A 25,708-nucleotide genomic window follows, 5' to 3' on the forward strand; every position below is an offset into this window, starting at 1 on the left:
ATGCAAAAAAAAAATCAAAATTAACTTGCTGGTTTTTGGTGATTGAAACTGCCCTGCTAATTTATTAGATTATTTCAATATAAAAAAATAATAAATTGATCTACCTACAGTATAGTGGCTGAAGGGATATGCAAGCTAACCTGGCTCTTAGTTTATACAAATTTATTTTAGTTTAATTGCGTAGGAAGCTATATGCATATTGAAACACTCTCGAATCCGTTCCTGGAAAGCAATTAATGTAAAATTTCTTGCTCAAGGAAACAATGGCTTGTCCTTGACTGGGTCCAAATTCATGGAACCAGTAATCCTTGGGTTAATTACAACCACTTTGCCACCACTCTTAATACTGATAGGAGGAAGGGCTAAGCACTTTTGGTTTCATATGGTTAAGTAAATAATGAAATGATAATTGTCTGAATGCATTTATAAGGAATAAGGATGTACTTATAAATTTAATGCGGCTAGTTGAACACATATAAACTACTAAGGAAGTTATATAGTTTAATACTTACAATTTGAATAGATAATCTGTTTACTTACAATTTTCAATTTATATGGGAAGACAGTGACCAAATGACAACAAAGGAAATGAGTTAAACTTCTTTTTTTTTCTTCAATATCAAAACACACTGGAATAAGTAAGATTTTATTGTAATTACTGATAGAAATGAATTAATCTATGAATTTTAAGTTATATATAAATATATATATATTTATTATTTATTCAGGATTGTTAAATGTTCTTTTGTGAATATGTAATATACTTTTAGATTATTATAAGATACCTTGGAATACAGGGAAGATGGTTTATCTATAATAATGTCTGTTGGAACACTCAAAATATTCTTCAATTACTAACACCTGACAGGAATATTTACCTATGGTATTAAAATTTTATTGAATTTCAAATTCTTCAACTCAGGAAATAATGCTCATTACAGATTTTAATAGATATTTCTGATGGTTTTCATTTTATGTGAGAACGAGCTTGTCTACAGGTAGACGCAAGATAGATAGATATGCATTTGCCCAGCAATAATGGCATGTGCTTTAGTCAGTGTTCAAAGTCCAGTGTTAAAGTTCTACATTTTACATGTACAATATGAAATTGCAAAATTCCTACTGTGTTTTTAATATATATAGCATTAAATGATGTTGTAACATCAGTTTCGGAGATATTAAATTTTAAGGTAAGTTAATTTCATATTTATTAAAGAAGCATATGCACTAGTAACATTTTTAAAGTGGACTGTACATACAATTATTAATCATAAAATCTACCAAATCTTATGGGTAGTACTGGGTACAATTTTTTTTGCTGAAGATAAAATATGAAATACTGTATTAATTTATTTTCTTTAATCAAAGTTACATGCATTTGGGATATGTTATTTTTGAGGTAATCTTTTAGGTAAGTCTTTTGATTAACACAAATTTAATGATAAATTTTTGATAATTTTTACTATCTACATCAAAAAATGAGTTTATGGTTATACAAAATGTATGAAAATTTTTGTATCTTATATTTTAGAGAGCTATTAAAATTAGGGTGATAGCTTTGTTTAAATTTCCTTCCAGTATTTTTTAAAAAATTTTTTGCAACACAGTTACCAGCCCTTACCATGTTATAAGATGGCTTTAATAGACTTACTCTCTTTTGAATCTTGACAAATCATTTATGATTTCTGCGGGAAAAATTCGAAAAACGTATCGACTGAAAAGCCACTAGTGCTGACCATTTTTTAGAGAGCACATATAATAATTATTGTGCCAACTGATTCTGGTCTGCACTGGTCTCATGGTTGTAATTAATTTCTGCTAGCATGCTTAGGTTTGAACATTCACCTTTTTTCAGATGTTAATCATCAAATTATTGGAGATCTTCAATATAAAATATAGGAATTTCTTAGTTTCTTTCATTTTGGAAAACTGAAAAAAAAAACCCACTTAGTATATTTTTGTCTCTACTACTTTAATGCAAAGATAATCACTTCCAACAATTTGCTTTTGAACCTATTCATTCAAAGAGGAATAAAATTCTTGGCAAAATCAGCATGTTATAATTAGTAGTAAGCTATTTTTACCTGTCTAAAAAAATTAATAGATATTGTAACATTCTGTATGAATTTGATCAGTAAATGTATCTACCAATAATAAGCTGAATCTCTCTCTCTCTCTCTCTCTCATTCTTATATAAATAGTTTATTTTATTTGCCGGGGAAACAGATATAACTGGAAACAGTTAGATGAACAATTTGATTATAATAATTCTTTTCTCATATTCTGCTATATATTGGTAGATCTAGCATTCTTAGATAACCTGAATTGTACATAACAGTGTACAGTTAAACCTGTGGCCACCCAACTGAGAGACCAAGCATGACCTTTATAGACAAGAGGTCTTTATTTTGAGATTATTCCACTCTGTTTAATCAATGACGGGTTGCTGAGGAGACTGCTTTACATATACATGTAATTCACTTACCAGTAGTTTGAATACGACAATATTACAGTCTGCAAAAACAAATAGTTCAAGATGCTCAAGTCTGACATATAATATCATTTCTTTCATAATAATATGAGCCGCGTCATGACAAAACCAACATAATGGGTTTGCGCAGTCTGATCAGGATCCATGCTGTTCGCTATCAGTTTCTCTACTTGTAATAGGGTTGGTAAGCAAACAGCATGGATCCTGATCAGACTGCGCGGATGCACAGGCTGGTCTGGATCCATGCTGGTCGCAAACCCATTATGTTGGTTTTGTCATGGCACGGCTCATATCATTTCTTTTATAATAACATTTAATAGTAGCTTAATATATTTAAACCATGAACATAACACCACATCATGTTGATTTTATCTCTTTTATGACCTAAATAAATACTTGTATGTATTAATCTAAACCAAAATTTAAACTTCATTTGATGGCATAGTATTTTACTCGTCTATTATACAACATTTGCTACTGTTTTGCTTTATAATTAATTTAGATGATTATATTATCCTGATGAACCTAATCAAGTAAAGGTTAAAGTTTATTAGTATGTTTTTACAAAATTAAATTGGTCAGGCGTAAATGCTGTTTAATTAAATGCATGTTTTCTTTAAAAGTATACCTGCATGCACAGTTGTAATGAAAGAATTATGTGTTAAATAAGTAAAATACAGTCAGTGACAATCTCTTAGGGTTGTTGATTTTTTTCACCAACAGAAAAAGCTATAAAGCCATGGTATAAACCTGATATTGTGAATAAAAACATAAAATCTAATGCCCAACACACATAAATATTGTATTTTATTTGTCCAGTCCAGCAACTTGATCCCTACCCCACTATCTTTTATTATTATTTATTCAGTAACAATATACTTTAAACAATATAGCATTACATATTCTTTAATATATATACATTGGATATGCTCTATATATTTATTGAAATCTAGATTTATCATTTAATACCAAAATAAATTAGTTTTTCTTCATCTGAATTGGTGAGATTTTCTTTAGTATGTGTATTTACTTTTAAGTTGTTTTTTTTTAAAGATGTTTGAATAGAGTGTTGATGCATGAACATGTATCGTAATCACAATAAAGGTAGTGTTGCGGAAAATTACTTAACCAGCCTGGCAAAAAAATTAAGTTATTTAAACAATATTTAACTCATATTAGCTGGGAATTTAAACCGTAAATAGTAAAATATAGGCTTGTATCTGAAGTTTGCTTTTTTTGGTATATAAGTTTGTTCATCCATTAATTTTATATAAGCTAGATGAATGGATTGCTGTAATACATTAATTATAGCAAAACAGAAGGTATGCATACAATGTTTGCAATTAAACGTTTTCTAACATTGAAATTTTCTTACCTGTTGTGTGTATGCTGAGTACAGTTTGTAGTTTTATTTGTAAACTGTAATAAAGATTCAGGAGGAAATTAAGGAATATTGGAACTGTTAAAAAAATAATTATGCAGGGAAATTTTGTGTGAAAGCTATTTGCATTAATGGTATAAATAGACGTTATCCAGGACCTCAGCAAATGTGGGTTTTGCCCGGCTAATCTGTAGGTACAAACTAACTTTTACCGTTAAAGTTTCAAGGTGCACTACCCGTCACAATAGATTAGTCAACCTGTTTCGCTTATTTTCAAAGCTGTAACTGTATAAGTTTGTTTGTACCTACAGAGTAGCTGGGAAAAAAACCCCAAATATTCTTGATTCCAGAGTATATGTCTATTACTGTGAAATTCCTATTAAACGCTCCCGTTTTATTAGGGGAGGGGCGTTTATTACGAATTTAATGGTATATAATGTGTTTAGACAATTGTTAAGGAAATCAAAAGATATACTTGAACTTTGGACTTGATGAAAAAGGGAAAAAAAGGATTTGTGATATTGTACACAGTGCTGATTCATGCACAAATAAGCATCCTCTTGTGAAAAATAATAATAAATTTACCCTTATGGGGCACAGTGATAGGTTTATACGGCCTTGAAATCGAGGAGTATCAAGTTGGAGTCTTATCATTGGGACTGCTAGTTCAGGCTACATTGCCTTACTTTGCTCAGGGGTATTATATAGGGCAGTATAATTCTGTGGTGTCAACATGTGGACTGCAGTGGAGTGAAAGACTCCCTTAAATGTGATCAATCTAAGGCTCCTTCAAATGTGATCAACAGATCAATTCTATTATAAGCAAAAATGAACAATGATAAAGCCATTAAGTCTGTGAACATGCTGCATACATGAATTGTACACTAATAATGCATCTACTCTACCATGCTGTATACAAATATAAAACATTCATTTACATGTTTCAAGATGGAATATTTTGCCATTTCAGATGGAATATGTTGCCAGTTTATGTACATTGTAATCTGCTAACTTGCTTACCAAAATCATTGGTAGATTTAGTGAGTTTTCTGAATCATGCATGAATTGTATCATTAATAAGATTTGTAATATTGAACTTTGATTCATATTTTCATTTCAGGTTATTTAATAACAAATGTTAACAGTCAATTATAAGGAAGCTGAAACAGAAGAATTAATGTGGTAAATTAAATAAAAAAGCGGAAAAGGAAGAAAAGATCTGTAACCATGGAAACTGCAACAGTAGAATCTCAACAGGAAATGACAGGACCAGAGGATGTTAAAAGGTAAATTTTTTTAGAAATTTTACAATTTAGGAAAATTTTACAATTTAGGAAAATTTTACAATTTAGGAAAATTTTATAATTAAGGAAACAATAAATTGAACCTTAACTGGCTGAAATTGGGTAACTTCTGCAATGGACATGTTTTGCTTTACTATACAGAACACATATTACATGGACTAGTGATATGAAACAGTCAAAAGTTTGATGAAATCACATCTATATATATATTTATATATATATGCCAATTAGCACGAAGAAAACGCAACAGGCGCTTCGGTTTAGTGCTGTGGTTAGCATACTGGACCAGCAAACCAGAGACCCTTGGTTCGAGTTCTGCCTGCGGTGTGCCGATTGTTCGTGTGATTTTTAGCTCACCTGTCACTTTGTGACAGGGTGAGCTTTTGTGATCGCTTTTCGTCCGGCGTCCGTCCGTCGTCCGTCCGTCTGTCATCCGTAAACTTTTATTTTAAATGACATCTCCTCATAAGCCACTAAGCCAATTTCATCCAAACTTCACAGAAATGTTTCTTTGGTGGTTACCTTTGAAAATTGTTCAAAGAATTTAATTCCATGCAGAACTCTGGTTGCCATGGCAACCAAAAGAAAAAACTTTAAATATCTTCTTCTAAAAAACCCAAAGAGCTAGGGCTTAGATATTTGGCATGAAACATCTTCTAGTGAGTGTCTACCAAGTTTGTTCAAATAAAAGCCCTGGGGTCAAAATTGGCCCTGCCCCAGGGGTCATTGATTTTCCCTATATGTATATAGTAAAAACTTTAAAAATCTTCTTTTAAAGAACCCAAAGAGCTAGAGCTAAGATATTTAGCATGAAACATGTTCTAATGGATGTCTACCAAGTTTGTTCAAATAAGAGCCCTGGGGTCAAAATTGGCCCCGCCCCAGGGGGTCATTGATTTTCCCTATATGCATATAGTAAAAACTTTAAAAAATTTCTTTTAAAGAACTCAAAGAGCTAGAGCTAAGATATTTAGCATGAAACATGTTCTAATGGGTGTCTACCAAGTTTGTTCAAATAAAAGCCCTGGGGTCAAAATTGGCCCCACCCCGGGGATCATTGATTTTCCTTATATGTGTATAGCAAAAAGTTAAAAAATCTTCTTTGAAAAAACCCAAATAGCTAGAGTTTAGATATTAAGCATGAAACATCTTCTAGTGAGTGTCTACAAAGTTTGTTCAAATAAAAGCGCTCGGGTGAAAATTGGCCCTGCCGGGGGGAGGGAGGAGAGATGGAGATCATTGTTTTTCATTATATGTGTGTAGTAAAAACTTAACATTGTGAAACATCTTCTAATGAGTATCTACCAAGTTTGTTCAAATAAAAGCCTTGGGGTTTAAACTGGCCCCGCCCTGGGGGCCTATATACAGGTGAGCGACCTCAGGGCCATCATGGCCCTCTTGTTTAATCTGGACAAAACAAGACCATTCATAAATTTTTGGCAAAAGTTTGAAATACCAGGTACATGTTGACTGAATAGCAAACAGTGCAGACCATGATCAGATGGCATGGATGTTCTAACTAATCTTGGTCTGCACTGGTCACATGAGTATATTTAGCTGCTGCAAGCAAAGGATCAATGAAGTCACTGTCGAACGGTTGTTTTATTAGTTAACCTTTTACCCCATGAGCATATTGCAAAAAATGGCCGTTTTCATTGAAATGCCTCCTGTAACAAGTTCAAACTGCTATGAAACTATGAAAAAATGCTTCAATACTAATGAAACTTGGCACAAATGTTGACTAGACCATAGCCTCTGTAACAGCATGCTCAATTTCCTGTTACCATGGCAACGGGGGGACGTCTCAAAATTGCCAAAAATCACTATTTTGCATTGTTTTTGTTCCATCAAAACTGATTTCAAAGTGCTGCAACTTCTCAATAAATTGAGATAGAGTAAAAGGCTTTTCAGCCTCGGTTACTAGTTACCCTAAGATCCAAAATTTTCTTGGCGATGAGGGGGACTACCGGCCCCCCTTCAAACCCCCAAAACAGAAGGGGGCACAACCCCTTCTGGCAACCCCCTAATGTAACATTTTGATGGGGGACAGCGCCAAAAATGTGGTCACCTTTTTTAGCAACATTTCTCAAATGAAAAACAGTGCTTGGGGCCTAAATAGGGCATTTTTTCACTGTTTGAGGCCTCAAAAAAGGGGAGAGGGGGGGGGGGGGCAAAAAGCCGTCAAAACAAGCTTATATGAGGGAAAAGGTTATGGTATAAAGTTATGAAATTGGCATGAAGCAGTTTGATTTTCATTTAAAAATATAAGGTCCCTAGTAAATGCTATTGTCAGTATCTGTAAATGTCAAATTTTATTGAGAGCTGCATGAAAGTATAACAGTTCAACAATGAAAGAATTAATACTTGAAATTGTTTGGTTAAAATACAGTACTACAAATTTTGCTGTCAGCAGTAATGAAAGTACATAGAAAGTACATAGAAAGTACATAGAAAGTACATAGAAAGTGCATAGAGAGTACATAGAAAGTACATAGAAAGTACATAAACTCTTAGAGGCACATTAAGCCTTCAAAATGCTATCATTTTTATTTCTCTTTTTTTTTTTATAGCTTGTTTACAGTTAAAATTGTTTTCAAAAAAAGTCATTGGCCGTTATAGATGAACTATTTTTTGCTTTTTTGGTCACTGACCTCGGGTATAATTATAGATAGGCTGAGAGTTAGTGATTGTCAAACTTGATGATGCATTGCTCTTCTACCTTTTAAAACATATTTATGGGCCATTACATATCTTTTTTGAAAATGTTTATTTGGAAATTACGGGTCAGAGAATTGTGTTGTTATTTAAGATAAGGAGTTTTATTTTTACATCGGTTAGGACTTACAAACTTGTTTTTATTGTAGGTATTATGTCTTTTGTCAAATAACCTTAAAGCTGCATGCCTCCAAATGAGCAAAATTATTTTTAAAAAAATCAAACTTGAGAAAAATATAAATGAGATTTTAAGAAATGTAAAAAGATTCAATATTCAAGGAATAATGTATGTGTTATGTGCGATTAAGGACAGGTTTTGCAGTATTTAACACTATATTGCTACTGCGTGACTAATTTCTACTGTGTGACTAACGCAGTAAATCTATTTTTGGATATTTTGACCTATTTTTGGTAATTTATGTGGACTGTTGCTGCTGTTTGTAATGTATTTATTACTCATTTAGCAATATTTTACCTTATATACATTTTAAAAATTTTCTTGAAAATAAGCTTGAATCTGGAGGCAAGCTGCATTATTACTTTAAATGTGGATATTTCCGCATGTTGAAAATTAAGTTAGCGAATGTAAAATTCCAGACATTTAGTGTGATGAAATATTAGCATGCAAGGGTAGAATTTAATTAAAGGTTTGTTGTTTTTACGCTATAGTAAATTTTAGCGATTTACATCAATCTCTGAAGTTTACAAATATTTCCACATCGCTAAACTTAACCACTTGTACAATAGTTTTCTTCACATTAAAAAAGATGAAAATAAGATCTGCTGTAACTGATAATTTGTAGCTGAAAGTAGTAAAGTATGAGATACTGAAGTTTTTCTTTATTGTACAATGTACTTGTAGTTTGATGTAACAACGTATATGAAGTTTTTGTGTAGTTAAATTTTCTTTTTACAATATCTTATTTATTACTTTAGGTTTTTACTTAAAACTTCAAATGTTTGTTCCTGTAATCGTCACCTTCATCATATGTGATAAGGTACATAACTCTAGCACCCATATAATTATGATGTAGAAAAGTTGGACATTTGAGTTTTATCTTGAAATTGATTTTCAATTGTTTTTTGCTTTTGTTTTATCTTTCTTTACTGCATCTAGTAGTAGATATGTCAAGCGTGCTGTCTTTTCTTTAAATGCAAAAACAGAATTTGACTAGATTTTCAATTCCTACCGATGTAGAACATTCAGTTGTGTTAGTTATTGTGCTGTTCTGACTTACTGTTTGCTTCATAGCTACCAAGTTTAAAATACAGTACATTTAATTACCTTATATATGTTGAATTTTATTTTCATGTTCTTATTTTATTGCAAGTTTTATGGGAGAGTGGTTGAATTGTGTAACTTATTGTGCTATTCAGATTAACTGTTTGCTTCGAATTAATTCATAGCTACCAACTTTTAAATATATAAATTCACTAGAAATGTGTTAAATTTTATTTTTCATGACTTTTCTAATATTTTATGGCAATTTTTATGGGAGAGTGGTTAAATGCGGCCACTGACTTTGAATAACTTACTCAAACTATAGTTGATAGTATATAAATTCTATTTTTAGCTCACCTGTCACAAAGTGACAGGGTGAGCTTTTGTGATCGCTTTTCGTCCGGCGTCCCTCCGGCGTCCGTAAACTTTTACTTTAATTAAATGACATCTCCTCATAAACCACAAGGCCAATTTTATCCAAACTTCACAGGAATGTTCCTTTGGTGGTCACCTTTAAAAATTGTTCAAAGACTTTAATTCCATGCAGAACTCTGGTTGCCATGGCAACCGAAAGAAAAAACTTTAAATATCTTCTTTTAAAAACCCAAAGAGCTAGAGCTTAGATATTTGGCATGAAACATCTTCTAGTGAGTGTCTACCAAGTTTGTTCAAATAAAAGCCCTGGGGTCAAAATTGGCCCCGCCCCAGGGGGTCATTAATTTTCCCTATATGCATATAGTAAAAACTTAAAATATCTTCTTTTAAAGATCCCAAAGAGCTAGAGCTAAGATATTTTGCATGAAACATGTTCTAATGAGTGTCTACCAAGTTTGTTCAAATAAAAGCCCTGGGGTCAAAATTGGCCCCGCCCCAGGGGGTCATTGATTTTCCCTATATGCATCATAGTAAAATCTTAAAAAATCTTCTTTTAAAAAATCAAAGAGCTAGAGCTAAGATATTTAGCATCAAAAATGTTCTAATAGGTGTCTACCAAGTTTGTTCAAATAAAAGCCCTGGGGTCAAAATTGGCCCCGCCCCAGGGGGTCATTGATTTTCCCTATATGCTTCATAGTAAAATCTTAAAAAAATCTTCTTTGAAAAAACCCAAATAGCTAGAGTTTAGATATTAAGCATGAAACATCTTCTAGTGAGTGTCTACAAAGTTTGTTCAAATAAAAGCCCTGGGGTCAAAATTGGCCCCGCCCCGGGGGTCATTGATTTTCCTTATATGTGTATAGCAAAAACTTGAAAGTCTTCTTTGAAAAAACCCAAATAGCTAGAGTTTAGGTATTAAGCATGAAACATCTTCTAGTAAGTGTCTACAAAGTTTGTTCAAATAAAAGCCCTGGGGTCAAAATTGGCCCCGCCCCGGGGGTCATTGATTTTCCTTAAATGTGTATAGCAAAAACTTAAGATCTTCTTTGAAAAAACCCAAATAGCTAGAGTTTAGATATTAAACATGAAACATCTTCTAGTAAGTGTCTACAAAGTTTGTTCAAATAAAAGCCCTGGGGTCAAAACTGGCCCCGCCCCAGGGGTGTCATTGTTTTTAACTATATGTTTATAGTTAAAACTTAAAAAAATCTTCTTTTAAAAAGCCCAATGAGCTAGAGCTTTGATGTTTAGCATGAAACATCTTCTTATGGGTGTGGGGGGGGGGGGCTATATACAGGTGAGCAACCTCAGTGCCATCATGGCCCTCTTGTTTCATGTTGGGAAACTATCTGAGTCTGTGCTTCTGCTTAGGTACATTCTCTTGACAGCTTGTCCCTAAATAGAACTCAAGACAGCTTGTTCCTGAATAGAACTCAAGACAGCTTGTCCCTGAATAGAACTCAAGACAGCTTCTCCCTGAATAGAACTCAAGACAGCTTCTCCCTGAATAGAACTCCAGACAGCTTGTCCCTGAATAGAAATCAAGACAGCTCGTCCCTGAATAGAAATCAAGACAACTCGTCCTTGAATAGAAATCAAGACAGCTTGTCCCTGAATAGAACTCAAGACAGCTTCTCCCTGAATAGAACTCAAGACAGCTTCTCCCTGAATAGAACTCAAGACAGCTTGTCCTGAATAGAACTCAAGACAGCTTGTCCCTGAATAGTAATCAAGACAGCTCGTCCCTGAATAGAAATCAAGACAGCTCGTCCCTGAATAGAAATCAAGACAGCTCATCCTTGAATAGAACTCAAGACAGCTCGTCCTTGAATAGAACTCAAGGCAGCTCGTCCCTGAATAGAAATCAAGACAGCTCGTCCTTGAATAGAACTCAACACAGCTGAGTCCCTGAATTGAACTCAAGACAGCTCGTCCCTGAATAGAACTCAAGACAGCTTGTCCCTGAATAGAACTCAAGACAGCTGACATTCCTGAATAGAACTCAAAACAGCTCGTCCCTAAATAAAACTCAAGACAGCTTGTCCCTGAATAGAACTCAAGACAGCTGACATCCCTGAATAGAACTCAAGACAGATCGTCCCTGAATAGAACTCAAGACAGCTTGTCCCTGAATAGAACTCAAGACAGCTTGTCCCTGAATAGAACTCAAGACAACTTGTCCCTGAATAGAACTCAAGACAGCTGAAGTCCCTGAATAGAACTCAAGACAGCTTGTCCAAGACAGCTCGTCCCTGAATAGAACTCAAGACAGCTGACGTCCCTGAATAGAACCTAAGACAGCTCGTCCCTGAATTAAACTCAAGACAGCTTGTCCCTGAATAGGCTCAAGGCCAATCGAGTCTTCCTAGTCCAGTCAAAGCTCGAAAAAAACATTGTCAACGTAATAGTTTTTATGCATCATTAGTAACTTACTTGTTAAATAAAGACAATAGCATAAACTGATGGGTTGCATTATTCTACCCACTGCAGAACTTCTTTGTGTCAAACTTGATAATGCCCATTTTCTTGTTCTCGAATTAAAATGAAAGTCTAAATATATCCTTATACATGTATTTCTAAATAAAAACCTATTACCATTGATATGTGATTCAGGTTTGTATGTGTTGTATTTCTCAATATGTTGATATGTTTTTGAGTGGTCTATATAGAATAATTTTATGTACATTTAACAATTATAATTATATTTACGCTAAGCCCATTGGCAATTTTGACCAATTTTGATAGCATAATTTTCGTACGTTCTCTGTATAATGGCTTGATGATAATTGCCAATTTATTTGTATGACAATGTCATTTACTCAAAGCACCAAATTAAATGCTTTCTTATGAAAATTTGTATATTTATCAATTGTCTGACCCATTGTGAGTGACAGATTAGATCTCTTTATACTGAAAAAAAAATCATAACCTTGTTAAATACTGATGTTTAACTAGTAATGTTACAGTTAGATGGTGCTCCAGTAATAAATAATATTAGTAAGACAGGAAATATCATTGCAAGTATTTAGTAAGAGGGCAAAAATTACGGCAAAGTTTCAATTAACAATCTGTTGAACATTTACATTTAAACATTGACTGTAATTACATGTCCCAAAATTTTACCCTTTTTATTTGTAAAGATTTCTGAAGAAACAAAATTTGTAAAAAAAATTCAATTGAAATCTGATGGCTGATAAAATTTGGAAAAATAATTGGCAGGATACCTTCAAGGTCAAGTTATGAAATTTACACAATTGTCATATCTTTGTTATTTATTTGTGGATTTAATTCAATTTGTTTGACAAAAGAACAAAGTCATACATGTACCCGGTACTACAAAGATGGCAATGATAATTAATTCAAATGTGATCTTTACCGGCGAGGTCAAGTATTAAATTTGAATTATAATTTGTTCGTTCAAAACAGTTATGTTTTCTAGGAGTATAATTTATAGGAATATTCTTTCTTCAATGTGTTTGACCTTAGAAGTAAGAAAAAAAAAAGTTGAGCATAGTCCTTCCTGGCGGTGGCTCTTGTTTGACAAAATGCTATCAAATATGTTCATAATTTGTTCAATTAATTGAATACTGTAAAACACTTATTATTCGCGAGAAATTTATTTTCGCTAATATTCGCGAGTTTTCTAAGACGCGAATTCATATCTCTCGCGAAAATTTCACTTTGTCTATACACTTGTCCGAAAATGAACACTATCCGAAAATACATACACATGGATATACATCTGCGGGAAAGTATCGGAACCAGTTCTAGTTACATCATGTCGCTATTCAAGTGTTGCAGCATATACATACCGTACAGATTACTAGTATGAAATATATACCTGTAACAATTTGGTATTATTGAGGAATTGGAAAAAAACTTCTTCGCTGCATATTACCTGTGTCAAGGAAGGTAACCGTGACTTGCACTAGAATTAAGTATAAACAAATTAATGCGTCTCACAAAATTTTAATGGTATTTCTACAGATTGTTCTAATTGGTACAAATACTTTAGCACCTGCGAGTTGTTTGTAACATTTCTATTTATTGTATTCTATTGTATTGTACTACAGTTTAAGCCGGAGGGTAAACATAATTGTTTACTACAGGTTAGGCAAATTACAGCACCGTTTAATTGATTTTCGTCTGTTTGCTTTTGAATGGCTAATCAGTGAAACTTTAACACAGTGAACACATATCAAAAAATTATCAAACTTTATTGACATATTTTTAGACAGACGGTTTCACTTAACAAGAAGATTAGCAAGCTATCAGAAAAATCGATACAGATATAAATGCATTCGTCGCACAATAAAGGACGCAAAGTTAGTGAACGGAAAGGACAGAAAATATCTGAATGACATCGGGTTTCCGGTTTCACATTTTTCGGGAAGACGCGAATTCATGTTGACGCGAAATAATTATTTTGGACATTTTGCCTCAAATTCGCGAAATAAGGTTCTCGCGAAAAATAAGTGTTTTACAGTATTGATTGCAGAATTGGGTATAAAAGGACTGTTTCACGTGTTTATATATATCATAACTTCTTTAAGATTAAAGTAATGTTTTCCAAGCATTGTAAAACCTAATTACCGTCCTAGGACTGTATTTAAATTTTATACAGCTGGCATTTTAAAGGTACTTCACTGAGGTTTTTTGAAGTGACGGAACAAGAAATATTTTTGCAAGATTTATGTACTATGGTTCTTGATGTAGGTCTGGACCAATGATTTGTGTATACAATTTAAAATCATTTGTTGTTTTTCCCCCAGAAAATAATGACCCAAAAATGAAAAACAAATAAATCTTAGAAGAGCACAAAAATTAATTCTTAGTACCAGTATATTTATTTAAATGTCTCTCTCGTTTTAATTTCTTAGTTAATACAATTATATGTTAGAAATTCAAATTTAATGTTTTAAAGCTTTTTTACCTCAGTTTTATTTTTCTTCCCATCTCTTTGCATGTTCTCAAACAATAAAAAACTATTTTTTTTTTTTTTTTAGGAAAAAAGTATAAAAATTATTTATTTTATCTAAAGAATTGTAAGAATGATGACTTTCCTTCAAATAGCTTTGCATGACTTACAAGGTAAATAATGAATAGGTAAGTTTTGATAAAGATCAAGTTATTGTTGACATGTGAGATAAATGGTTTCAAATATGACAATATTATTTTATCTGATGCGACAACATTTTCATGTACTACAATTGTATCATGTGACTTATTTATTCTATTTTTAACTTTTTTCCCTGTAGAGTATTGGTTTTTATAAGCTACTATAACTTCATATCGATTCAAAAAGACTGTAAAATGTGGTTCAATGAATAATTAATTTAAAAGTAGTTAAAATACTGTATACTTTCACTGATTTTGTTTACTATAGCAGTGTTATACATGCTATATTTACTACAGTTATATTGTAGTAGTTGTTGTTGTTTTGACTGCTCTGTTTTTTATCCTTAAGGATTTTCCTACATTATGTTTTAACTATTACTTGTTATGGATCTATATTATTGATGTTACCTAGGAAGAGATTCTTAATTTTATGGATTTATTTCACAAAATATGGATTGAAATTGCTTTAGATTGGGAAATATAAATGTGAGTGTTAAAAACTTATAATTTTGATTTTAGGCATTGTTTTAATGAACCAAATGTAAACAAAAATTTTAGGTGTCTTGTTTTTGCAGGATGCTAAAAAATATCTCTTTATAGTTATGTATAGGTTAGAGTAGGTGTTCTTCGTAAATAAGAAAGCTAAAAAGGAGCTGAGCTTGCGAAGCGACTGTAGCTTTCTTATTTACGAAGAACATCCAATATATGCACTCTCACCGGCATAGTGCTCCGCCCACTTGCGTTTTATAATATAAAACGTCCAGTTTATATAAAATCTGTTCTATTAAGATTTGAAACCTGAAAATTTGAAAAATCCTCGTCGGTGATTGGCTTAAAAAAATTGGCGAGCACTAAGTTTTAGTTTGAATGATTTAAGTATAAAATATCTCACACCTGTATAGATGTTAATTATATATTAGTTGAGTTTGCTGGTTTAGAGATACTTAAGCATGAACTTGTCAAAATATTACTTATTGTACAATCAAACCTGTGAATAAAGGACATCAAAGGGAGAGACCAAATATGACCTTTATAGATAAGTGGTCTTCGTTTGGAGGTTTCTCTGATATATTTAATGAAGGTTTGTTGAAGAGTATCCTTTATTTACAGGGTGGTCTTTATTTGGAGGTGGTCTTAAACACAGGTTGTACTTTGCAAAAGCAGGCACAGTAGATCATTCAACAAAATGTACTTTATACTATATGGTGTAATTTTGTCTGTAGATTTTAACCTTTACCCTATGGACATTAATGTCTTGCAAGTGAATGTTGATTTAAGTAATTTAGACTTAGTAATCCCAAAAATTAAGCTGCCAAAATTACATAGAGTGTAGTCAGATCAGCAGGACAGTGGTTATTTTGGTTATATCTTCTTAGACTATATGTTAGTGTTTAACTATAGTCTTATTAGTTTTAAAAGCAGTCATGCATCTTTATAAATACTCCATAACTAGTGAGGCAGTAAATTGACTCACTAAACATACTATAGATATGGTAAAAATATCTGTATTATTGATGAAGAAAGAGGCAAGATATATCAGTCAACTTCTTTTTATACGCCCGTTTGAAAAACGGGACGTATTATGGGAACGCCCCTGGCGGGCGGGCGGGCGGGCGGCGGCGTCCAAATTTTGTCCGGAGCATATCTCCTACATGTATGGAGGGATTTTAATGAAACTTCATATAAATGTTCACCACTATGAGGGGCAGTGTCGCGCACATGATCCAGGTCTCTAGGTCAAAGGTCAAGGTCACACTTAGAGCTCATTGAAAAATGCTTGTCCGGAGCAAAACTTCCACATGTATAGAGGGATTTTCAATATTACTTGGCACAAATGTTCACCATTGTGAGGCGGAGTGTCGCGTGCAAGATTCAGGTCCTTGCGGCCAAGGTCAAGGTCACACATAGAGGTCAAAGTTCATATAAAAATATGAAGATGTGTATATGGACCATTTAGTCATCATTTATTGAGGGATTGTAACACAAATGGTCATTATCAAGACTATGGCTGTGATACATATAATTTAGGTCAATATATACAAGGTCAAGGTCACTAAAGATGATGAAATATCCAGATTTTGTAAAAAAAATTTAATCAAAGGGAGACAACAAAGTTATTACTTTGTTCATAAATGACTTACACAATTACTCCCCTTGATCTATTTTCACTTTCAATTCTAAAAATAGAAATTTAATCAAAGGGCATGAAATAATCCTCTTTCTTGGACTTGAGTATGTTCTAAAGAATGTAACATTTATTTACACATGTTTCATTCATTGGTCAAGATTCTTAACTGTGATAACTATGGTGTTCTGTAGACTTGGTATTTGTTCATAAAGATCATGACAGTAATTACCTTATCAAATGTAAATACTTTCTCATAGAAATTTAATCATATTTTAATTTTCAAGTAAATATCAGTTCAGCTCATTCAAAGATTAAGAATTGTAATGAAATGTATTTCCCCTAGAATAAAATCTTAAATCAGAATTTTTTAGTTATTAAATTACATGTACTTTTTTATACGCCCGTTTAAAAAAAGATAAAATATGAAGATGTGTATAGGGACGATTTAATCATCATTTATTGAGGGATTGTAACACAAATGGTCATTATAATGACTACGGATGTGACACATGTACTTTAGGTCAATATATGCAAGGTCAAGGTCACTAAAGATGGTGAAATATCCAGACTTTGTCTGGAGCATATCTCCTACATGTATGGAAGAATTTTTTAATAATACTTTATGGAAATGTTCACCACCATGATATGTATTGCTCCATGCATGATCCAGGTCTCCAGGTCAAAGGTCAAGGTCACACTTAGAGCTCATTGAAAAACGCTTGTCCGGAGCAAAACTTCTACATTCATAGGGGGTTTTCAATATAACTTGGCACAAATGTTCACCATTGTGAGGCTGAGTGTCGCATGCAAAATTCAGATCCCTGCGACCAAAGTCAAGGTTACACATAGAGGTCAAAGTTCAGATAAAATTTTGAAGATGGTTATAGGGACCATTAAGTCATCATTTATTGAGTGATTGTAGCACAAATGGTAACTTATCATGACTACAGGTGTTACACATTTAATTTAGGTTAATATTTGCAAGGTCAAGGTCACTGGAGATGATTAAATATCCAGATGTTGTCCGGAGCATATTTTCTACATGCATGGAGGAATTTTAATGTTACTTTTATAGAATTGTTCACCACCATGAGGACGTAGTGCCCCTGCACATAAACCAAGTCTCTAGGTCAAAAGGTGAAGGTCACAGTTTAGAGCTCATAGAAAAACACTTGTCTTGAGCAAAACTTCTACATGCATAGAGGGATTTCAATATAATTTGGCACAAATGTTCATCATTGTGAGGCTGAGTGCCGTGCATAAAATTCAGGTCCCTGCGACCAAGGTCAAGGTCACACATTCTGTGCAATATCTTCCCTATTGATTTGTTTTAAGGTTCATTTAACAACACAGTGCAAGAAAAAAAAACCTTTTGCCTTTTTTTTTTTTTTTTTCTTTTTTTTGGGAAAATTAAACAAAAAAAAAAAAAATTTTTTTTTTTTTCCATTTTAAAAATTTCCCCCCTCTCATCTAAAGCTTTTTCGTAAACGGGCGTATTTTGTGACTATGGCACCCTTGTTAACATTTATGAAACAAGTTTTAAATTTGTATGTTGAACCATTTATAACTTTCTACTTAAATTAGTTTGCGGGATTTAATTATCAAAACGTCAGAATATAGTATTGGAGTATAGGAGAATTTTGATCGGGTTGTACAAGTGCTACAGACCTGTCATATATAATATAAAAAAAAAAACACAACTGAACTATTGAATATATAAATGTATAAATTTTATAGTGTGAACTGGAAAGTTATTGACCCGTGTGTGTGTGCATTTTGTAGTAAAAAATGTCTCAGAGCCTAAGGAGGCATTTTGTATCTATACTGTTTGAATGAAAACCTGTTAGCAAACACTTGAAATTTTATAATGTTTGTATTTGCATGTTACATATACATGTATGATAAAAATATGTGTGTTTAGAATTTGAAAAAGATCGTAGACAATGTTTTCGATGTTTTTTATTACATTAAAGCAGGAAAATTAGTTAATCATGTGGAAATGTTAATATTTTTATAATTTGACTGAGAAGTGCACTTGGAAGTGTTATATAATTCTGTTATCTTTAAGGTAACATTTTCATTTGTTTAAACTGGCTATGTAAAGTAATTGTACAATGAATTTGTCAGGAATTAAATATTGGACCACCTGCATATTTATGCTTTGCATCTACTACTAATAGACCACTGTCTGTGACTGAAGTCTTTGTTTAATGAGGGTCCATCCGCAGTTAAGGCATAAATGAAGCTATCGCTGTTGATTACGGACCCCGGAGATGTCACTAGTCATGCCCTAAAAGAGTTGATTTTGAAGCTCTAAGTGCTGATAATTTACTTCTGTGCAATTTCCACGGAGCCAAAAATATATTAGCCAAAAGTAGGTCACTGTACGTCAGTCAATGAGAACCTAAATGTTCAGAAACATGAGATTATATGAAAAGAAGGTAGCCTTGAAAGGGATGTTGGTGCCAAGCAAAGGGCCTGCCTTTCAGACCATCACTCTGTGCTAGGGGCTCACGCACCCCTGCACACTTTCCTCATTGTCCCTGCCTACTTTGTAGGGCCACTTCCCTCGGCTTTAGTCAAGACATTGGCAGCTGAAGTCTGCAGTCATAGATGAAGTAGATGGTGAACCAAATTATAGGTAGTTTTCAGTTGCCTATCCGCCAACCCGCAAATCTTCTGCTGATGCCCTGTGCATTCTTTGCAGCGTGCATGACCAAAGCGTAGAGGGGAGACCAATAGACCACTGCCACTAGACTGTGATAAACAGACTTTTGCCCACTGGGGCAATTGCCATGTAAAGACCAATTAGAACACCCTGGCTATTATTCATAATAACCTTGAACTTGAAAGTAGTTCTACTGTGTGGTTTTAGATGTAATCAAAAACAAAGGGTGTTATCTTTGATAATGTCTAAAGAATAATCGGTTTTTACAATCATAATATTAAGTATATAAATAATGTCCTGTTTACTGTTATATCTAAAGATTTAATTAATTTAGGTGAACTTTTACTCAATATATTGGAATAAATTAAGTCAGCAGCTATCAGCATTAAATTACTATTTGTTTACATGTTTAGTTTCTTAGCGTAGGTTAGACCAAAAATACTGTATCTGTTTTGTATATTCTTACTTGAGGTCCTTATGAAAGGAAACAGTACATTATAAGGTCTTTATGATATTCAACAAAAACGAAGCTTGAAGTTAAAATTTCTGGGTTCTTTTTTTCACTATTCCTTTCTTTTTCTCTTATAGAAAACTAATTGAAATAATGTTTAAATAGTTATTCTTTAACAATTTAAACTCATGTATAATATTAGAAAAAATTAAAGATAATGAGTAAAATGAAACTGACACATGTTTAAGAATACTGATGAAACTGTTGATTTAATGCATATTATGTTCAATCTACTTGGCAAAACAAATTAATATAACAAACACAGTGGTGACAACTTCTTTAGTGACATTTCTTAAGAAGAAAAAAAAACAACCGGGGTAGAAATTAATTAAATAGCAAATGCCTGCCCTTTGTTTCAATAAAATTTTTTATGGGGGGAATGTCCATCTTTTCAAAACATATGATGTGGGGGGGGGCAAATATCTACTACAGCAAAATCAGAGGGCAAATGTCGGATTTGGCTATGTCTGCCACAGCAAAATTAGAGGGCAAATGTTGGATTGGGCTATGTTTGCCATAGCAAAATTAGAGGGCAAAATGTTGGATTGGGCTATGTCTGCCACAGCAAAATTAGAGGGCAAATGTTGGATTGGGCTATGTTTGCCATAGCAAAATTAGAGGGCAAATGTTGGATTGGGCTATGTCTGCCACAGCAAAATTAGAGGGCAAATGTTGGATTGGGCTATGTCTGCCACAGCAAAATTAGAGGGCAAATGTTGGATTGGGCTATGTTTGCCATAGCAAAATCAAAGGGCAAATGTCGGCTTGGGCTATGTCTGCCACAGCAAAAATTAGAGGGCAAATGTTGGATTGGGCTATATCTGAGGGGCTAAATTTTCTAGTCTTTTTTGACATCTTGAGATTTTATATATTTCCTGTGATTAACATGATTTTGTTAATAATATCCCAGTGCCGAGATAGTGTTTCCAAATGTTTCATATATCACAATCCATCCACATATTGGATGTCAGGAACCATTGATTTTACTATTCATAGCCTTGTTTCATTTATAGAAATAATTAAGCAATTACTTTAACTATCTAAGGAAAGATAATGTTGGATTTCATTCTGGTATTTATAGGACATGCAGTTATTCTCAACAATCTTGTATCTTGAAATGTTTATTTACGGAGATATCTCCAGTTAAAAAAGGTGATCTTGAACACAGCATGGTTTGAAGTGTTTGTCAAGTGTGCAAAGCAATTTTTATAATGTGTAAACATACAATAAACATTCAGTTTAAGGACTTCTACTTCTGTGGTTTCAGGTCTTGGATAGTCAAATTTTTTTTTAAGTAAAAGTGTTTATGATGTTTAATATACATTTTGTTGTAATAATATACTGAGAAAAAATATATCATAGTTCAATAATAGTTCAGTTCAATTTTTGATAGGTCAGTTTTAAGTTCAGTTTTATCAATAGATAAGTATATATATAATAAGTCTTTGTTGAAGTAAGGAAAATAATCTTGTGTAGATATTATGTTGGATTTAATATTTGAGACTAAGATAGAAAGGAACACCCCCTCCCTATCTTGACCTCCCCTCTCCCCTGAACCCTTTCATAATACATAGACACATGCAATTGAATATTACATATATATGTAATTACAATTGGTTCAATTTGAAATTATGATATGTGCTATTGAACTTTATATTAATTATTTTGTTCTTTTTTATCATTATAAAGGTGTTTTAGGTTACCTGTATATATGTGCTGCTTAACATGTTTAATTTTATATTCCAGTGAGTTGACATTAGGTGATGTTAAACTTGAAGGTGTTCAGTCATCAGAGGGTATTGTGACACCTACAGAAGCAGCAGCTGCAGGTGATATTAATGTGATACTTGATAAAGGTGACAACAATATGGGGAATAATACTTCAGCACCAGTTGTTGCTACTTCCATTAAAACAGTGGAAAATGGCAGTACAGAAAAGCCCTATAGTTATGGTGATACAGCTGTGGTGAAAAAAGGTAACTCAGGTTTTATGTTAACATTTTAAATACCATTGATGTTCAAAGAAGGCCTCTTTCCAAAGCCAATATTTCTTAATCTTTATGCATTATAAAGGGAGGTATATTTTATTCCCCTATCTTTTGTCTTGGCTTTTCTTGCATATCAGACTGGTGTTTCCATTAGTTTTACATATGCCAGAAATTTTGTCAGGCATTGGGGGTGCCAAATGAGTTGTGTGCTATACAATGATATGCTTAGGATGACATAATTTTGATGTTATGAATGAAGATGTAAGTTCATATGCTGTGTAAGAAAATAGTTATGGGTGTAATATGACATAAATTCCATGGAAAATTGTTTTATTAAGGTAAAGAATTTAAAATATGATGGAATATGGTAGAATATGCGAGAAAAATATCTAACATGTGTCTGCGGTTTGGATTGGAATATCCGTCCCTCGGGAACCCACACATGGGCAGTAAGTCGGCAAGCCTTGTTACAGCCCAATGGGCAGGTCCCCTCGGGATGGATATTCTGATCTGAACCGCAAACATAATTGACAGATATTATTATTCCTGAGTTAGCAATTTTGTGTTGGCTGAATATATTTCTATTGTCTAACAGAATAGAATAGCATAAAAGGGAAATCAGATATGACATCAATAAACCAAATGATGTCAGCAAAATTACTCCTATGCTCAATGTAGTTCAGCATGTTTTTATCAATTCTCTTTTTTATTTGCATGTTAGAATGAAAATGGATATTATTTTTTCTAGCATTATAGTATAACAATGCATGGTTTCATGTTCAAATACTTTGTGATTAAGGCCTATCAGCCTTTGTGATTATATTCCTATGCATTTGATCTGGAAGTGTGTAATATTCTACATCAATGCACTCAAATTTGATATCTATTACCTAAACAAAGAGCAGTCATAAATTGTATTTTATTATTATGCACATTGTTATTGTATACAGTTAAACATTCCCTTTACCACTATGCAGAAATTATGATGTTTTGTAGACAATTCCAGTGGTATTGATGGAACTCTTGAAATGACCAAAAAGAAAATGCCTGTAAAATAGACAATTTGTATTACAGATATTGATGACTTGTTACCAGCAAGTTCCTTATGGACAACAGATATGAAGGGAACCGTTAAACTACGGATGGGTAATTCCGGTCCAGCATCGGTGAAGCCCACCACTATACCTACCGTATTTAGAAAAACTGTAGAAAGGCTACCAAATCATCTGGCATTAGGTATTAGTCAATTTTAAGGATTTATTTAATATTTCTTTCTATTTTGATAGCTTTTTTAACAAGAGGAATGGTTATTCTGGCATACATTTAAAGGGAGACACAGGCAAAATTTTTATTTCTTCGTTTTGAATTTTTCATTCATTATTATGTAAATGTCCTCAAATTGAATACACTAGGCAGTCACAGGAACAAAACTTTTCTCCTTAAAAAGAATAGAACGGTGGTTTCCTAACTTGACCCACGTGGGTCAGGTAAGAGTGTTAAGATTTCGCAAAAGTTGCCAAAATGAACTCTTGAAACGTTAAAGAACATGTCAAATGAATGACTTAGACTTGTTTCAATTGTACAATATCCAAAATATCTGTAATTGTAACTTCCAGGGTTTGTTAAAGTCACCTGACTTGTTTTAGAACCACTCGGTGATTCTGTTGGCGTCTAAATTTCGTTCAACGCTTCAAACACAAAATATATAGAATTTATACAGAAATTCATGCTGAGACTTTAAAAAAATGTCATTTTTGCGTGATGTGTATACATAAGATCATTTTGATATTTTGTCATTAATTTGCCTGAGTATCCCTTTAATAGTAAGTAACGCCTTTATTCAACGAGGCTTACACGTTCGGTTTCCCAATCTTCCATGTGGGCCTCAGCTGATGCACATATTATAACAGTAATTACAATGTATAAACAGTTTACATATACACAACATATATACACAAACGTCATATTGAAATAAATTACTTAAATTAAAATAACTAGTAATAATTATGTAATCAAACAAGAATACAAGTGTTCATGATGATATAATTGTACAACATCAAACAGAGAAAAAGCGCAATGTGTACAGATAGGCAAACTAACATACCAAATGGTGGTGAATTTGTAAAACATAAATGTCACCTGGACTTGATATATTGAAAATGGCCTACCATCATTAAGGATATGTATCTTATATAATTGATAAAGAAATCATTTAAACACACTGCATCAGTTGTTAAATTTTCATGATTTCGCACAATGCTACAATTGTTAAATTTCAGTGAGTGTGCACTCTGCTTCAATTGTGAAATTTCCTCAAGTATAACACTATCTTTGGAAAATTTTAATGACGATTCACACTCGTTCAGTTTTGAATTTTTGTTGAGCATAAACACTGCTTTAATTGTGTTACTTAGGTGATCTTGTCCTTTATATGATCAGATATGACCAATGAAGATTTTTTTTTGTGACTACAAGAAAATTATATGCTTTTGGCGAATTCATTTGTAATAATGTTATTATAATTTAGCTGTGAAAAGAGATGGTGAATGGAAGCAATGGTCATACGAACGTTACTATAAGGAATCACAACAGGCTGCCAAAAGTTTTATAAAGGTATAAATAATTTCTGTAAATTCACTTCCATTTCATGGGCATGAAATTTTGTGGTTGTTTTTGACACAAAGTACATTTTCGTGGGCTCTTATATCAGTGGATAGAGAATTTGTGCAAAAAGGTCAACTTCAAATAATGCATTAAAAAAAAATCATAAAGATTTTGTTGAATTTTAAATTCGTAGATTGACCTATCTACAAAAATGATGAAAATTAGCTGCTACATGTATTTTGAGGTAAATCTTGCTGTCTGTCTAACAGCTCATATAACATATTAAGTTCAACTTATACAGTAAAATATTTGCAGACTTCATTTAGGTGTGTGAAGAAAAGGCAATACTGGTAAGTGAAATCCATCAAGGGGTTGTAAATTTGTTGGCATCAAAACATGGCATTTATATATTGATAATAAGTTCTTATTTTACTTTCAGCTTGGACTTGAGCCCTGTCATGGTATGGGTATACTAGGATTTAATGCCCCGGAATGGTATATCTCTTTTATTGGTGCCATATTTGCTGGGTGAGTGTAGTAACAATATTTTGACATGCCTTATAACAGGTACTTAAAAAAGTGCTGACAAAACTATTAGTCTTAACATAATTGTTTTGAAATATATTTCTCATACATTGCATTTTCATTCTGACATTATTCACCCGTTGAATGTTAGTGTATACATTGTCCAGTCATCACATATTTCTGTGTACGAGTCTAATCAGAGCTTATATTGTTAACTGCTGAATATCAGACTTCCTGAAATCATGGAAATGAGTGGTGAATCATTTACAGGACAAATTCATGGAACAAAATTCAATGTGGATTAATTCAGCTTTTTTGGTAAAGTTTGTTAATAGCCAAGATTTTTTTTGCATGCAAGATCTGTTTTCATAAAAACTGGCCCCGTGTTCACTAAGAAAAGATCAGGATCAGGATCAAGTGATCCTGATTTTATTTTCATTGTTTAATGTTACTAAAAGTATTTGTGTCTTGTTGAATTAAATTGTAAATATTCAAAATGTAAAAGTATGCTGATTTGCAACGAAAAAAAAACTATTTTGGGATAAAATCAACAAATAACAAAACAAATACAAAAATATTTGGATCAAAATTAGGATCAATTTTAGGATCAGGATCAATATTTGGATCAACTGTAAAATGCCCATATCTTGCAAAATTAACAATTAATTTATTCTAAAA

General features: G+C 32.8%; 1 protein-coding gene across 1 annotated transcript in view; it reads left to right on the plus strand.

Annotated features, from left to right (window-relative positions):
- The first annotated feature begins 4,973 nt into the window (after window positions 1-4,973).
- The window catches only part of LOC132730396 (long-chain-fatty-acid--CoA ligase ACSBG2-like), a 32,852-nt gene continuing 12,117 nt past the window's right edge, over window positions 4,974-25,708 (plus strand). Inside the window, 5 exon segments of the mRNA XM_060716310.1 lie at window positions 4,974-5,158; window positions 21,660-21,889; window positions 22,976-23,137; window positions 24,429-24,514; window positions 24,945-25,033. Coding sequence (XP_060572293.1) covers window positions 5,100-5,158; window positions 21,660-21,889; window positions 22,976-23,137; window positions 24,429-24,514; window positions 24,945-25,033 — 626 coding nt within the window. The 5' untranslated portion in view covers window positions 4,974-5,099.

This window comes from Ruditapes philippinarum, unplaced genomic scaffold (genome assembly GCF_026571515.1).
Source record: "Ruditapes philippinarum isolate M1 unplaced genomic scaffold, ASM2657151v2 ctg1213_1_1_1_1, whole genome shotgun sequence".
NCBI classification, from domain to species: domain Eukaryota; kingdom Metazoa; phylum Mollusca; class Bivalvia; order Venerida; family Veneridae; genus Ruditapes; species Ruditapes philippinarum.